General features: G+C 48.8%; 1 protein-coding gene and 1 long non-coding RNA gene across 6 annotated transcripts in view; one reads left to right on the top strand and one right to left on the bottom strand.

Annotated features, from left to right (window-relative positions):
* Positions 1 to 877: 877 nt before the first annotated feature.
* On the bottom strand, positions 878 to 3,729 carry CCN1 (cellular communication network factor 1). The gene is made up of 5 exons (XM_070405503.1): positions 3,483 to 3,729; positions 2,991 to 3,201; positions 2,286 to 2,642; positions 1,940 to 2,151; positions 878 to 1,828 (listed from the first exon to the last, which is right to left on the bottom strand). The coding sequence occupies exons 1-5, from the start codon at positions 3,543 to 3,545 to the stop codon at positions 1,526 to 1,528; spliced, it is 1,146 nt and encodes a 381-aa protein (XP_070261604.1). The 5' UTR covers positions 3,546 to 3,729; the 3' UTR covers positions 878 to 1,525.
* LOC139003516 (uncharacterized) overlaps positions 3,228 to 13,863 on the top strand; it is a 79,690-nt gene continuing 69,054 nt past the window's right edge. For 3 of the 5 annotated variants that reach the window (XR_011470255.1, XR_011470254.1, XR_011470251.1), the window contains exon 1: positions 4,071 to 4,200. This is a non-coding gene — a long non-coding RNA (uncharacterized lncRNA). Of the gene's footprint in view, positions 3,598 to 4,070; positions 4,201 to 7,997; positions 8,121 to 13,863 lie in introns of those variants that run through there. The other 2 variants (XR_011470252.1, XR_011470253.1) reach the window with 2 other exon arrangements.

The following is a 13,863-nucleotide window of genomic DNA, read 5'->3' as shown; positions in this document are numbered from 1 at the left end:
TCCTTTTCTTTCAGGAAACCTCTGCAGCTAGCCTTTGACCTTCTGGATAGCCAACTCTATCAACTGCTTCTGCCTCCATCGATATAATGTATATTATAAGAAGGAAAGGGGGATGGGGTAGCTTGGTCCTCATGCTAGTGGAAAAGTACTTGAAATTCCTTGCATTCCTTTGCATTTAGCAGCATGTTTACCTAATCACCAGCTTATTAGGATTAGCACAAGTCATTGCTTCGAGCTTATTCAATGAAAACAAACGGACTCCTATAGACTCAAAGGTGTTTTTTTTCCCTCTGATCCCAACCGAGGGCGAATTTTTAAATAGTTTTTGAAACAATATTGGTGAAATATGAAGTTATAAACAAGCCATCTTTTCTAACACATTATCCAACCAGACTTAATCTTACCCAAGTGTAGATATGTACAAGCTATGGACTGCTTTCATTAAAGTTTCTCTCTCCTGAAGTGACATGCACAATAACCTGGTGATTAAAATGATAAATTACTGTACCCACCTCACAGTGATTGGGTGAGGGAGACCCCTGGGCTTTGATTTCTTATAAAAACAATGCATTATTATTTAAATCACAAACTTAGCTTTGAATTCCTTCTTGTGCTTCTTACAATGCCTGGTGTTCAATACATGTTTTTTTAATGCAGATTATTTTAAATGCAACGCTCTTTCTCTACTGAAGATATAAAAGCAATCATTGTTTTATTTTTGTAGGTCATTTCCCTGTTCTATCCCAAGCACTAGAACAGATCCTGGCACAAAGCAGACACTCAATAAATCCGGTTTGAATGATTGAGTGGATAAGCTAGATTGCTTCCAATGATTTTGGACAACCTCTAAAAATATGGAATGCCATACACTCAGATATTAGGTAAATATTTCTTTATTAAATGATTAATTCCATAAATAAATTCTTTTCACTGAATATAAAATTAAAATCATTTACAAATTATTCCAGTATTACATTTCCCCGCCCTCCCCGAAAGCTACATTTTGATAAATAAAAACATTCAGTTTTAAAAACACCTGATTTCTGTTTGCAGTTTAGAGTGCAGATAGCTGCCTCTCACGGACACTCACAGAGTGTCCCCTTCAGGAAGGAATGGAACCCCCTCCCGTGTACTTCTGTCAAAGGATGAAGGCTTTAACTGTCCAACTAATCTTACTATCTTACAATTGCAGAACCGAAAGGAAAGAAGCCTAGAGAAAAATACGCTTACCAAATAATTTACAAACAGAAAACAGAACGTCATCAACACCTCAAGCTCCAAAATGAAGCAGTAACATGTGCTCCAATATTATGAAGCAAAGTATTCTCCAATTGCGGCTGCATTAGAGTCCATCTGCACCAGCACACCTGGCAGTTTCAAAATACCTTAATACTACTCAAGAATGAGCAAATGCATCCCTTCTACAATGAGTCCCTTCACCCCCACCGCCCCCACCCATGCCTCCATGATTCCGGCACTCTTCTCCCCCTTCTGTCCACCCTTGTGCTGGAAACCCAGGTGGCATTTAGTCCCGAAATTTGTGAATGTCATTGAACAGCCTGTAGAAGGGAAAGGCGGCCTCACTGGCATGTGGGCAGTTGTAGTTGCACTTGCAGGACTGGATCATCATGACGTTCTTGGAGAACATCTCCCCGTCTTCACAACGGAAGCGCATCTTCACCGTCCTGGTCTGCTGGGGCGTGCAGCACCGGCCATCCACGCAGGAACCGCAGTACTTGGGCCGGTATTTCTTCACACTTGAACATCCGGCATAAGTAAACTTGACCGGTTCCGGGGATTTCTTGGTCTTGCTGCATTTCTTGCCCTTCTGTAAGAAAGCCGAGAGAAGGAAAGTTAGGGGCAAGGGTTCTTTCTTGGAAGAGAGGCCTCCATCTCACCCAGCTGCCCAGGAACAGGTACCTGCCACGCAGAAACTTACTTTCAGGCTGCTGTACATCGGCTGTCCACAAGGCCGCACCTCACAGATCCGGGTTTCTTTCACCAGGCGGCATTCAGGGTTGTCATTGGTAACTCGTGTGGAGATACCAGTTCCGCAGGTCTTAGAGCACTGAGACCATGAAGTTGTTTGGACGATACATTTCTGGCCGTGTAGAGAAGGGTTGTATAGGATGCGAGGGCCCTGTCCAAAAGCTAGAGAGACAAACAAGAGGGAAGACTTCTCAGAGGCTTACTGACAACAAACAGATTCAAGTCCTCCTTTCTATAAAGCTTCAAACTAGGAACGTATTTCAGTCCCAGGCCTTAGGGGCTCAGTTTTAACTTACCAGGGAGCCGCTTCAGGAAGCCACCTTTTCCAAATGCAATTAACTCGTTGTTTCTCGTTAACTCCACCTCCGAGGCATCAAATGTGGGCCCCTTGCCCAGGAGGTCGTCCCCGTCCTCCATGGGGTCCTTGGCACCATCCTCGTCACAGACCCACTCCTCACAGCACTGCCCGTTAACTTTGACCAGTCGGGGGTTGGGACAGCCCAAGTTGGGGAGAGAAAGTTCTTGGGGACACAGAGGAATGCAGCCCACGGCGCCGTCGATACATGTGCACTGATGTTTACAGTTGGGCTGGAAACTTTCCCCATTCTGGTAGATTCTGGAGTTATATTCGCAGGGTCTGCCCTCTGACTGAGCTGCGAAGAGCACCAAAAGAGAAAGGGAGAAGAGGATCAAGTTAAGAGTCCGAACCACGGCCTGAAACTCAAACATATTTCTGCTGTTAAATTCAATTTATGGTAAAGTTCCCTACAATTCCCCGGAGACTGCAGACCAGAACAATAAGTTAGTCAGGAATCACTTTTCCGTATGCGCTTTTCGTTGGGCCCAGACACACTGAATTGCATTCCAGACTGCTGAAATCATGTGCCTTTCTGCCAAGCTACCAACAACAAAGCATCACCATACATGGTCTCAAAATTACTAAACTTCTGGACTACGGGGACTATTATTTTTTTAAAGGGGCCAAACCACAAGCATCTTACCTCTGCAGATCCCCTTCAGAGCGGTGGAGCTGGCGCCGAAGTTGCATTCCAGCCCCTTGGTGTGGTCGCAGGGCTGCATTTTGCTGCAGTCCTCGTTGAGCTGCTTGGCGCAGACCTTACAGCAGCCACAGCCGTCCCGGACCAGCCCGACTCCCGGGGCGCACTTGGGCGCCTCCAGGGGGCAGTCGCAGGCGGCGGGGCAGGAGAGCGCCTGGAGGGGGGAGAAGACTCGCGTGAGACCCGGCGCGGTGAACAGGAGGGGCGCCCAGGGAAGGGACGGGGGTCTCCGATCCGGTCAGCCGGCCGGGTCACCCCGGGCAGGGCTGCGTCGGCCAGGAGGCCCCAGACACCTCTTTAAGGGGAAACTTAAAGCAAGAGGTACCCGAAACGTCCCCGAACTTTTTTAGTTTAGTTTTTCTGTGCCGTGGGCAGCCTGGGGAGAGGACGAGGGGCTGTGAGAGCGGACAGGGAAGCGGAGGCAGCAGAACTCACCAGCCGGGCAAACTGGAGGAGGGTGACGGCGGTGAAGAGCGTCCTGGCCGTGCGGGAGCTCATGGTGGCGCGCAGGAGTCCCGGCGAGCGCGGAAGCAAAGACGCCAACACACCGGTGCGCAGCGGGCGGACCGCGGCGGGGTCGGGCGGCGCGGAGGCGAGGGCCGGGCGGCGAGAGGCTGCGGGCGTCCTTCTGTCGAGGTCCTTCCCGAGGCGGAGCGGGGGGCGCGGGTGATGCTCGAGGTCGCTCTCGCTCGCGGTCTGTCCCAGCGCGCAGAGCCCGCCTTTTATATGGGCCGGCGGCGGCGCCGCGTGTTGCAGTGACGTCGGCTCTGTCTGTGCCTTCCAGAATTCTCAAACATCTCAGGAATGCTCGCTGGCGCGGGCTGCTGCCAAGCGCCTCCCCTGGCTCCGTTGCACCTTTTTTTTTTTTTTTTTTTTTTGGTCCGGGACCCAAGAAAACAATCTTCCGTTTTTCCACTTTAAATAACGACTTGTATAGGGGAGGGCTCTTTTGGGCGTGATGATGGTGGAAGGATGGGGGGTGGGGGTGGGAGTGGGGGGGGGGAGAGTTCAGAACTTTGTCTGGACTGGGAGGGTAGGAGGACCTGAGAGGGAGGAACAAAAGTCGTGTTGTTTGGTGATGCCGAGTTGACCGGGCAGCCTTGGAAACCCTCACCCGGGAAGGCGGTGAGCTGTTTGCTTGTTTACAGCGAAGGTGAGAGTCAAGTTATCTATTGAGAGAGGCGGAGGGGGGAAGGGGGAGGGTGTCTCTGAGCCCGGCATCTACTTGTGGACTTCGTAGAGGCGACATGCTCAGATAAAGTCCCTGAGCTTTGGCATGGTGTTTATTAGCAAAGTTAAGTGTGTTGCAAATTAATACCCGCAGTGTCATTTATGAATGAGAAGGTGGGGGTGGGGTGGGAATCAACTTCCCCCACGTCTGGCAAGGTTCCAAGCAGAGGTCTTCCCTCTTCCGCCCCCCTTGCCCTCCCTTTTTCGGTATGTCGTACTTGTTTGTTTTTGGAGGTTCCCACTTTAGTTCCAGCCCACTGCCTGGGGTTGCAGTCCGAGAGGAAATGAAGGCTGGGAGTTCTCCGGGCAGCCTGGCTGACACTTCCTCACGGATGCGGGAGCCTGGGCAGGCGCTTCCAGCCTCCCTCCGCGGGCGGGTGGCGATGCGCACTGAGCAGCCAGCCAAGCCCAAGCGGAGGGGACCACCGTGGAGTGATTTATACGGAGATCATCACCTGTATATGCTGGAAGGCCAAACCAGATTCCACCACCATTGCGCCCAATGGGTCTCTGGAAAAAGCAGACTCCTTGAAAGCCGAAAGTCTTGCGGGATTTTTAATTCCTTTCCTTGGAACCACTTAGAAACCTCTCATTGCAAGGGAATTGCAATGCTTTTCTCTCCAAGCGCAGAGAAATACGAGTTTAGGGTGTGATACTCTGTTATAAAAAGGTTAGCAGATTTAAAGACCCTATTTACCTGCAACGCACTCAGCAGAAGACCCGCCTGCCAAGCAATTACTTCAGCAGCATCCACACCGTTAGTGTGATGGATAAACTTCCCCTCAAAGTTTCTAAAATATCTCCTTGTGCAATTTTAATAAAAACATGCACAAAAAATTATGTCAGCCTCCCCTTTATATGCGCTTTAGTAGAGCTGCCTGTCTCTTTTGTCCTTTTTAATGTTGAATGGAATTCAACAGTCTGGCTGAAGAAGGCCTTTTTTCAGTGCTGACTTTTCTGTGACTGAAACGCACATGTGAAGCTATTGCAATGAAAACAACCTCCAATGAGGAGAACTACCAGGGAGGAGTTAAGTTTCATTCATTCAGAAGTGCCTTCTCAGAATTCTAAGAGGCTTTTGCTAGGGGAAGCTGATCTCTAAGGCTTTTTGGAGGGGCGTGTCTCTTCAGGACAATAGATTGTCAGGTGTTATGCAACTAAAGTGAGGAAAGTCTGGGCCCGGCATTGTACCCAGGTCAATCTATCAATTATTGTTTAGAAAAATGTTTTTTCCCGTGTTAGAGTTTTATTGCTGTTTCCTGCTTACTGAAGTGACTGGGACCAGAGTGAGTAGGGGCGGTACAGGGTGGAGGAGGTGGTGGAAAGAGAATGGATGCAGAGGAGTGTCCCTGGCTTCTGTTGTGGTGTCTTTTCTATTTGACTTCATGGTTGTAAGTATTTCCAGATGGTGAATCAGACACCAGACGTAACAATATTTCCATATTTGGGTATAGCAGTAGCCTGCGTTTTTAACATTTTTCTGCCTGTTATCCAACCACAAAGCATTCTTGACAGCTTCAGATGTTGTTAAATATAGACTTAACTTCTGTTCCCAGAGCAGGAAATTCTTTGGAATTCCTTGTTTTCCACGCAATCTGTCTGTCATGATTTAAAATAAAATTTCAGTGGGTGATCCAACTGGCCTGTGCCTATACCTTGTTCCTTTATCGAAGAGGGGGTGGGGGCCGCGCAAAGAGATTCAGTGTGCTGCTTTGCAAGGGCTTTGCATTCAAACACGCACCATTCCAGGGATTCCTTTAAAAATCAGATTCAAGTTTTCTAACACGGGTGTGTGTGTGTTTGTTTCCGCTTTAACTAGGGGATCTTGGAGGAGGATTTTCAATCAGGAGACACTCAGCTCACCTTACAGTCCGCTGCCTATGTAAAGCAGGACATGTGTTGTGGGAGGAAGTTTGGAGAGCGGTAGCAAACAGGGCCGGGAGGTGGAGGAGCTGAGCGACCCGAGTAACCTACGTGCCCAGCCTTCCCATGGACTATGTCCCGGTGCGTCGGCTAGTAAACCACGGCGCCAGGCGAGAGGAACAGCAGCTCCCCGGGTCCTGCTCCAGGACCATCCAGACACCCCAGACGCCCGGTCGCCTTCTCGCCGCCTCTGCAGATCGGTTCGCCTTGACCGAATGGAGGGGACGTGTGCAAATGCTTATGCGTAGGTGTTGCTCCGGTGCTAATGCTGCATGGCTCTTTTGCTCTATTCCTTCGCCCCTCCCCATAGGGGTGCCCCCCCTCCCCCCAGGGAATAAGGGGCCGCCTTGTTCTCTTGGGCTACAAAGCTCGGAGAAGGAGCTGGCCCCCCGGCTGCCAGGGAATTTTAGGTCACCCAGAGAAGGGTTCACTGTCTGGCGGCGATTGAGAATAGTGACCTTAAACCCGGTGCCTCCGGTTTCCTAGCCCTGCACCAGTGGTTTTCAAAGGTATGCATCTGAGAATCCCCTGGAGAGGGGGTTAAAAGAGTGATTGCTGGGCCCCATCCCGGGATTTCTCATTAGTTCCCTCTCTAACGAGTCCCTAGGTCCTGATGCGGCGGCTGGTGCCGGGAGCCGCACACTGAGAAGAGCCGCACACTGAGAACCACTGCCTGGGGCCACCTGGGACTCACCTGCACACCCAGCCTCAGGCCTCAAAGAGCAGGACACCTTAGGGCAGTGGTTCTCAACCTTCCTAATGCCGCGACCCTTTAGTACAGTTCCTCATGTTGTGGTGACCCCCAACCATAAAATTATTTTCATTGCTACTTCATAACTGTAATTTTGCTACTGTTATGAATCGTCATGTAAATATCTGATATGCAGGATGTATTTTCATTGTTACAAATTGAACATAATTAAAGCATAGTGATTAATCACAAAAACAATATGTGATTATATATGTGTTTTCCAGTGGTCTTAGGTGACCCCTGTGAAAGGGTCGTTCAACCCCCAAAGGGGTCACGACCCACAGGTTGAGAACCGCTGCCTTAGGGTGACTGCCAAAGGCCACTTGAAGGCGCCGCCCCGCGCCTCCCTTTTTCTCTCCACACCCCTCCAACCCCGCAACCCCCGCTCAGTGGAGGGATGGCGGGGAGAGGTGGAGGGAGCCGCGATGGCGGTGGGAACGGCCTGGCAGACGCGGGAGGGCGCCCAGGACTCGAGCGCCAGCACACCCGGCCGCTAGCTGCGCGCCGCCCCCTGCCGGCGGCCTGGGCTGGAGGTTTCCGGCGGCGCGCGGTGGCCCAGCCCCGGCCCATATTTGGTGAAAGTCTTTCTGGCCTCCGTCATCCCACTGGGGGGGGTGGGGGGGGGGCGCGGCGGCGGTCCCAGGAGCGGCCCGCCAACCGCGGGGCCGCCGCGTTCCTGAACAGCGCCCGCGCCCGGGGGGTGTGGAGAGCCGCCCCCCGCCCCCCCCCCCCCCCACACACACCCCCCGCTGCTCAGCCCCCGGCCGCACCTCTGCGAGGGCCTGGGCCGCCCCGCGCTGCGTGGGAGGCTGGCGCGGAGAGAGCCTCGGTCCGATTGTGTCACTTTTCCCGTCCACCCCGCTGTTGACTTGTCCTCCCAACGGGGCAGCCAGTGGCCGCGCGGTGCCAGAGGACAGGGTACGCCCAGGCTCAGGGGCAGGGGTGTGTCAGAGGGCGGCGTTGGCTCCGACCTGGAGGAGCCCCCTCCCATCTCCCATCCCCCCATCCCCTCTCCACCCCCCCACCCCCAACCCAGAACTGGAACGTGGAATTGCCTCTGGGGAGAAGTTCCTAAGGCTCTGGTCCCACTATCCCTAGAAGGGAGAGATGCTGGAGCTGGCTCTTGGTTTCTCTTGGTCTCCCTTACCTTCCTCCTCTCTTCCTCAAGAGTAAGTTCCTTTGGAAGGCATGGGGGGGGGGGGGGGGGCGGGGGGGCGCGGAGGGTGGAGAGACCTCTAGATAGGAAGCCCTAGCTCTGCCAGACTCTGGTCTTTGTAGCCTTCTGCAAGCTGCTCGTCCTCTCTAGACCGACAGCAAGTAGTAAAACTGGAGCAGCCCCTTTAGGGCTAAATCTCATGCCATCCTCTCCTCATGACAGAAGCAAACACCCATATGGCTCACTCTATGTCAGACACAGTTTTGAAGGCCTACTATATATTTAATTCTCCAATGCCCCATTGAGGCAGATCCTCCTGTCAATCAATATCTTTCCCTATTGTAACTAGCCAAAAGGCACTTACCTAGCAGGTAGCAGACCTGAACCAAGGCATCTTGGTTCCAGTGGGCCTTGCACTTAACCACTGTGCATACTGCCCACCCATCTCTTACTTCAGACATCCAGGCCTGTCCCCTCTACTGGAACTTTTACCTTCATTTAACTCTATCACAGCATACCCAGATACTCCAGGATAAATGCATCAGATAGAAAAACAGGTGATACGTTAACTGAAGCTGTGCTAACCTCTGAGAATTGCCTAATATACTGGGTTTTGGAGGAGGGGAGGGGGAGGTATGTTCTATTTTAACAGAAAAGGTCTGAACGCAATTAAGTTTACATAGTGGACTTTTTGGCACCTTGGCAGTCTGATAGGGAAGATATCAGATCTTTGCGGTCCTTCTGACATTCCACAAGCTACACTGACCTGGCAGTCCCTACTAGGCCTGTTGAGAACTGCATTTGTCACTGAGATAAGGTTTTCTATGTCACTTGATGGTCATCAGTCTGAGTGTGCCTTGTTGGTTGGACATGCTTTGAACCTGTTTTTTCCAACTATGAATACAATTACATAGCTATCTGAGGACACATTATTTTTCCTCTCTGAAGCCCAGATATATCGAGTTCACTGTGTGTCATTGCACTGTGTAAGCACTGGTGACATAAAAAAGAGGACTTAAACATTTTTTAAAACTTTAATTAAATCTTTATTGTTCAGATTATTACAGTTGTTCCCCCCCCCCCCCCCCCCCAATAGCTCCCCTTCATCTGGTTCCCACCCCACCCTCTGCCCTTACCCCTCCCCCCCACTGTCCTCATCCATAGGTGTACGATTTTTGTCCAGTCTCTTCTGGCACCGCCCACACCCCTTTTCCCCCCAAGAATTGTCAGTCCACTCCCTTTCTATGCCCCTGATTCTATTATATTCACAAGTTTATTCTATTCATCAGATTATTTATTCACTTGATTTTTAGATTCACTTGTTGATAGATATGTATTTGTTGTTCATAATTTTTATCTTTACCTTTTTCTTCTTCTTCCTCTTCTTAAAGGATACCTTTCAGCATTTCATATAATACTGGTTTGGTGGTGATGAACTCCTTTAGCTTTTTCTTATCTGTGAAGCTCTTTATCTGACCTTCAATTCTGAATGATAGCTTTGCTGGGTAAAGTAATCTTGGTTGTAGGTTCTTGGTATTCATCACTTTGAATATTTCTTGCCACTCCCTTCTGGCCTGCATAGTTTCTATTGAGAAATCAGCTGACAGTCGTATGGGTACTCCCTTGTAGGTAACTAACTGTTTTTCTCTTGCTGCTTTTAAAAAATATATATTTTATTGATTTTTCACAGAGAGGAAAGGAAAGGAATAGAGTTAGAAACATCGATGAGAGAGAAACATTGATCAGCTGCCTCCTGCACACCTCCTACTGGGGATGTGCCCACGACCAAGGTACATGCCCTTAGCTGGACTCGAACCTGGGACCTTTCAGTCCGCAGGCCAATGCTCTATCTACTGAGCCAAACCGGTTAGGGCTCTTGCTGCTTTTAAGATTCTCTCTTTGTCTTTTGCCCTTGGCATTTTAATATGGTGTGGTCCTCTTTGGATTCCTTTTGTTTGGGGTTCTCTGTGCTTCCTGGACTTGTAAATCTATTTCTTTCACCAGGTAGGGGAAGTTTTCTGTCATTATTTCTTCAAATAGGTTTTCAATATCTTGCTCTCTCTCTTCTTCTGGCACCCCCATAATTTGGATGTTGGTACGCTTCTTGAAGTTGTCCCAGAGGTTCCTTAAACTATCTTCATATTTTTGGATTCTTTTTTCTTTTTGTTTTTCCTGTTGGGTGTTTTCTGCTTCTTTGTAGTTCAAACCTTTGACTTTATTCTTGGGATCCTCTAGTCTGCTGTTGGATCTCTGTATAATATTCTTTATTTCTGTCAATGTATGCTTAATTTCTAGTTGGTCCTTTTTCATATCCTTGAGGGTCTCACTAGATTTCTTGAGGGTCTCACTAAATTTATTGGCGGTTTCTAGAAAATTCTTGAAAAACCTTATAACCATGGTTTTGAACTCTATAGTCAATAGTTTGCTTTCCCCCATTTCTGTCATTTGTGATCTGTTTCTTTGTCTCCGCATTTTGGCTGCTTCCCTGTGTTGATAGAGTGGCTTTCTGTGCTAGGTGTCCTATAGGGCCCAGTGGCTCAGCCTCCCCAATTACCTGAGGTGCACACTCTTGGTGCACCCCTTTGTGGGCTTTGTGCACAGTCTTGTTGTAGTTAAGCCTTGATTGTTGTAGGTATCACTGGGAGGAATTGACCTCCAGGCCAATTGGCTGTGAAAATCAGCTGTGTCTACGGTGGGAGAACTTCTGTGCTGGAGACACCCTTCTGGGGCAAGACTTGCTTCAGTGGGGCTTTGGTGCTCACTGAGTCTGCCCCCTGAGTGTGTCCCTTATGGATCTGAGGAGTTGTAATCTGGATGGTTCCACTCTGACCACTGGGTACACTGGCTCTTGGATCTCTAAGGAGGTGCTAATTTAGCCTCTGTCTGAGGCTACTTAGCAGGAGCTATGGAGAGATCTGCAGATTCCTCTTCTTTGTTTGGGGTTTGGAGGTGCCCAGATGAGGCCCAGCTGTGAAGCAATGCAAGCTGCTGTGGGGCCTTGGGCCTTCTTTTGGATGTTCTGGGTCTCTCTGACCCAGCTGCAGTTTGTTAGGTAATTTTAGATTGCAAAGGGCCAGGCCATTCATGTGCAAAACCCTCTGCACACAGCTTGGGTGGGGCAGGGTCTCAGGGAATCAGTAGGGCGGAGCAAACAGCTATGGCTGATCCTCAGCCCTGCCCTAAGAGGCCCAGGGTCTCAGTGTCCCATGGTAATCGCTGTAAGCACCTCTGAGAGAAGGCCACCCTCGAGTTCCGACCGATGCCAGGCAGTCCAGTTTCTCCCCGTATGAGTCTGGGTCCCCAGAAACTCGCCTGGAACTGGAGTTCAGAGCAGTCAGGAGCTTGAGACTCCCTCCTGATTGAAAAAGACAACTGCGTCCTCAGTTGCCAGCCCTTGCTGCGTGTGCCTCCGTACCTCTGTACTTTACTTCCGCACCTCCTCTGAGTCTCAGTGTGCTTTTCTCTTTCCTTCTAGTTGTAGAATTTCCACTCAGCCAGCCTTCCTGTGGTTCTGGATGATGTCCGTTTGTCTTTTAGTTGTATTTTGAAGTGGTTGTGCGAGGCAGCAATTTCAGGTGTTTACCTATGCCGCCATCTTGGTTTCTCAAGGACTTTAACATTGACCTTCCCCTGGAGGACTCTACAGTCTGCTGCTAAAGTAGATACAATGTGCTGTGTGTTCACTTCTCTGCCTGGGAGTGAGGGTGGAACTCATCTGTTTGAGAGAATGAGTGAGAATCTGATACAGGGAAGGACAGGTGAGACAGAAGAACAGAACCTTTACCCTGAGTGATGAGGGTGGCTGGACCATAGGATCACTTGTGGGAACTGGCAGGGGTGGTTAGCTGGGACCTTCTGCAAATGGCTTTGCCTGTGATAGCATTGGGACTCTGCCTACAGGCAATGGTGAGCAGGGTGAGGTTTTGCTTTGATGTCTTTATCTATAAGATAATGGGGTTGCCCCAGCTCAAGGGACATGCACCGAAGGCCTCACAGGGATCAGCCATGTTCCAAAATGCCATTTCAAGGATTAGTGCCAGCTAACACTTGGCTACAGCTTTGGGGAGCCATGGAGATAGTGGGGACCAACTATGGGGAGCTGAGTGGTTGGTAGGTGAAAATGCTTGCCTATTTTCTCACTTTTAAGAGATATCAGAGATCTAGGTTTTTATGTGAAGTCTTTTAATTTTTAAACTGTTGGCAATTGATTAAAACTGTTAAAACGCCATCTAAGTTAATGATAAGAAAACTAAAGAAGGCAATGTTGGGGGCCTTCTAGCTGTGATCTCCACGCTGAATGTCTCCAAGAACTGTCCTGCTCTCTTCGCCACTCATGAAATATCAGGGGATAGCATTTAATTGTCAGGTTTAATTTAATTGGCTAGACTTCCATTTGTCCTTGACTCAGTTGTAGGAGTTTATAATTTATCAACAAAATTGGAATAAGCGTTTTTATTTTTGACTTTACGCACCAGATACCATGCAGTCTCCCTTTCTCTTTTCTTCCTGAATTTATGTTGTAAGCAGCTGGCATTGTCTTGGCAGCATGATAGGAAACACTTTTTTTTTAGGGCATTCGTATCCAATAGGAACTATATCTGTTTATTTCCTCCACCTGGCACCTGTCCACAGGAAGCCAGGCATTGCTAACCCCTTTACCTTGCAGAACTTCTTGTTTTGTGATAACGCATAAACATTTCATTGGAATGGACCGGAAGGCACCTCTCCCACTCCACCCTGCAATCCATCTTCTAGACATGATTGAGCAATATGAAACATATTAATTATAAGTCACTATCAAATAGGTTGGCACGAGACTCAAGGGATTAAGAATTAACCTCCACCTCCTGTGTTTTATTTCCAAAGATACCTGCCACTTCGTTGCCTACTTAAAACCACACAAACCATATTCAGCATTTAGAGAGGATTTGATTTGGGCACAGTACATGAGCACTCAGATCCTGCAGAGAGATTGAAGCCAGTTATTCGTGCCAACATTTTCAGGTTTGAGGATTAAGTATAAAGGAAGATTCTGGCAGTTGGGCTGATTATGTGAAATAAGACATGTTTAATGCTTAGCAGGATGTTTGACACATAGTAAGTGCTTAATAAATTATATTTATCGTACTGCTAAGCACTGCTATTACCTTCACTTTTACTGCAGTTATCATAGAATGAGCTAGCCTTATTCTCTAGATAATATTCTATATTCTTTAAACTAGATGAGCTCTAGTTATAAAATCATTTGACAAATGGCATATAGATTATGTGATTTAAAAGATCCATCCAGCCTGGCTGGTGTGGCTCAGTTGCTTGGAGCTTCATCCCTTACACCAAAGAGTGGTTGGTTTGATTCCCAGTCAGGGTTCATACCCAGTTTATGGGTTCGATCCCTGGATGGGGCCCGTGTGGGAGTCAACTGATCAATGCCTCTCTCTGTCTTTCTCTCTAAAATTATAATCTAAAAAAAATTAAAAGATTCATCCAGATCAGCTTTCTGGCTTGCTTGGGGCCCTAGTGACCCTTTAAGAAAGTACTCAGATGGCCTTGCTTGTCATAGAATCGCAACTTTGTCTATAGGCAGTGGTGAGCCATGGGAGGTTTTGTCTTTGTTTCCACATCTGAAAGATAATCAGGTTGTCCCAGTTCAGGGTCATGCACTCACATGCCCCAGGGTACAAAATGCCATGCCTGGGGATTAATACCAGCTGGCATGTGGCCTCAGCACTGGGGAGCTATGGGGATAGTTTTAGATA

The sequence above is a fragment of the Myotis yumanensis genome, unplaced genomic scaffold, assembly GCF_028538775.1.
Source record: "Myotis yumanensis isolate MYYU_CA2020_CCGP unplaced genomic scaffold, mMyoYum1.0.hap1 SCAF_2, whole genome shotgun sequence".
Classification (NCBI taxonomy): Eukaryota; Metazoa; Chordata; class Mammalia; order Chiroptera; family Vespertilionidae; genus Myotis; species Myotis yumanensis.
This window is presented reverse-complemented; position numbering and strand designations above follow the sequence as displayed.

Coding starts and splice junctions, on each gene's coding strand:
- CCN1 (XM_070405503.1), bottom strand. CDS start 3,545: ATGAGCTCCCGCACGGCCAGGACGCTCTTCACCGCCGTCACCCTCCTC. Junction 2,643..2,990: donor TCTGAAGGGGATCTGCAGAG/GTAAGATGCTTG, acceptor TGCTCTTCGCAG/CTCAGTCAGAGGGCAGACCC. Junction 1,829..1,939: donor CGATGTACAGCAGCCTGAAA/GTAAGTTTCTGC, acceptor GCTTTCTTACAG/AAGGGCAAGAAATGCAGCAA.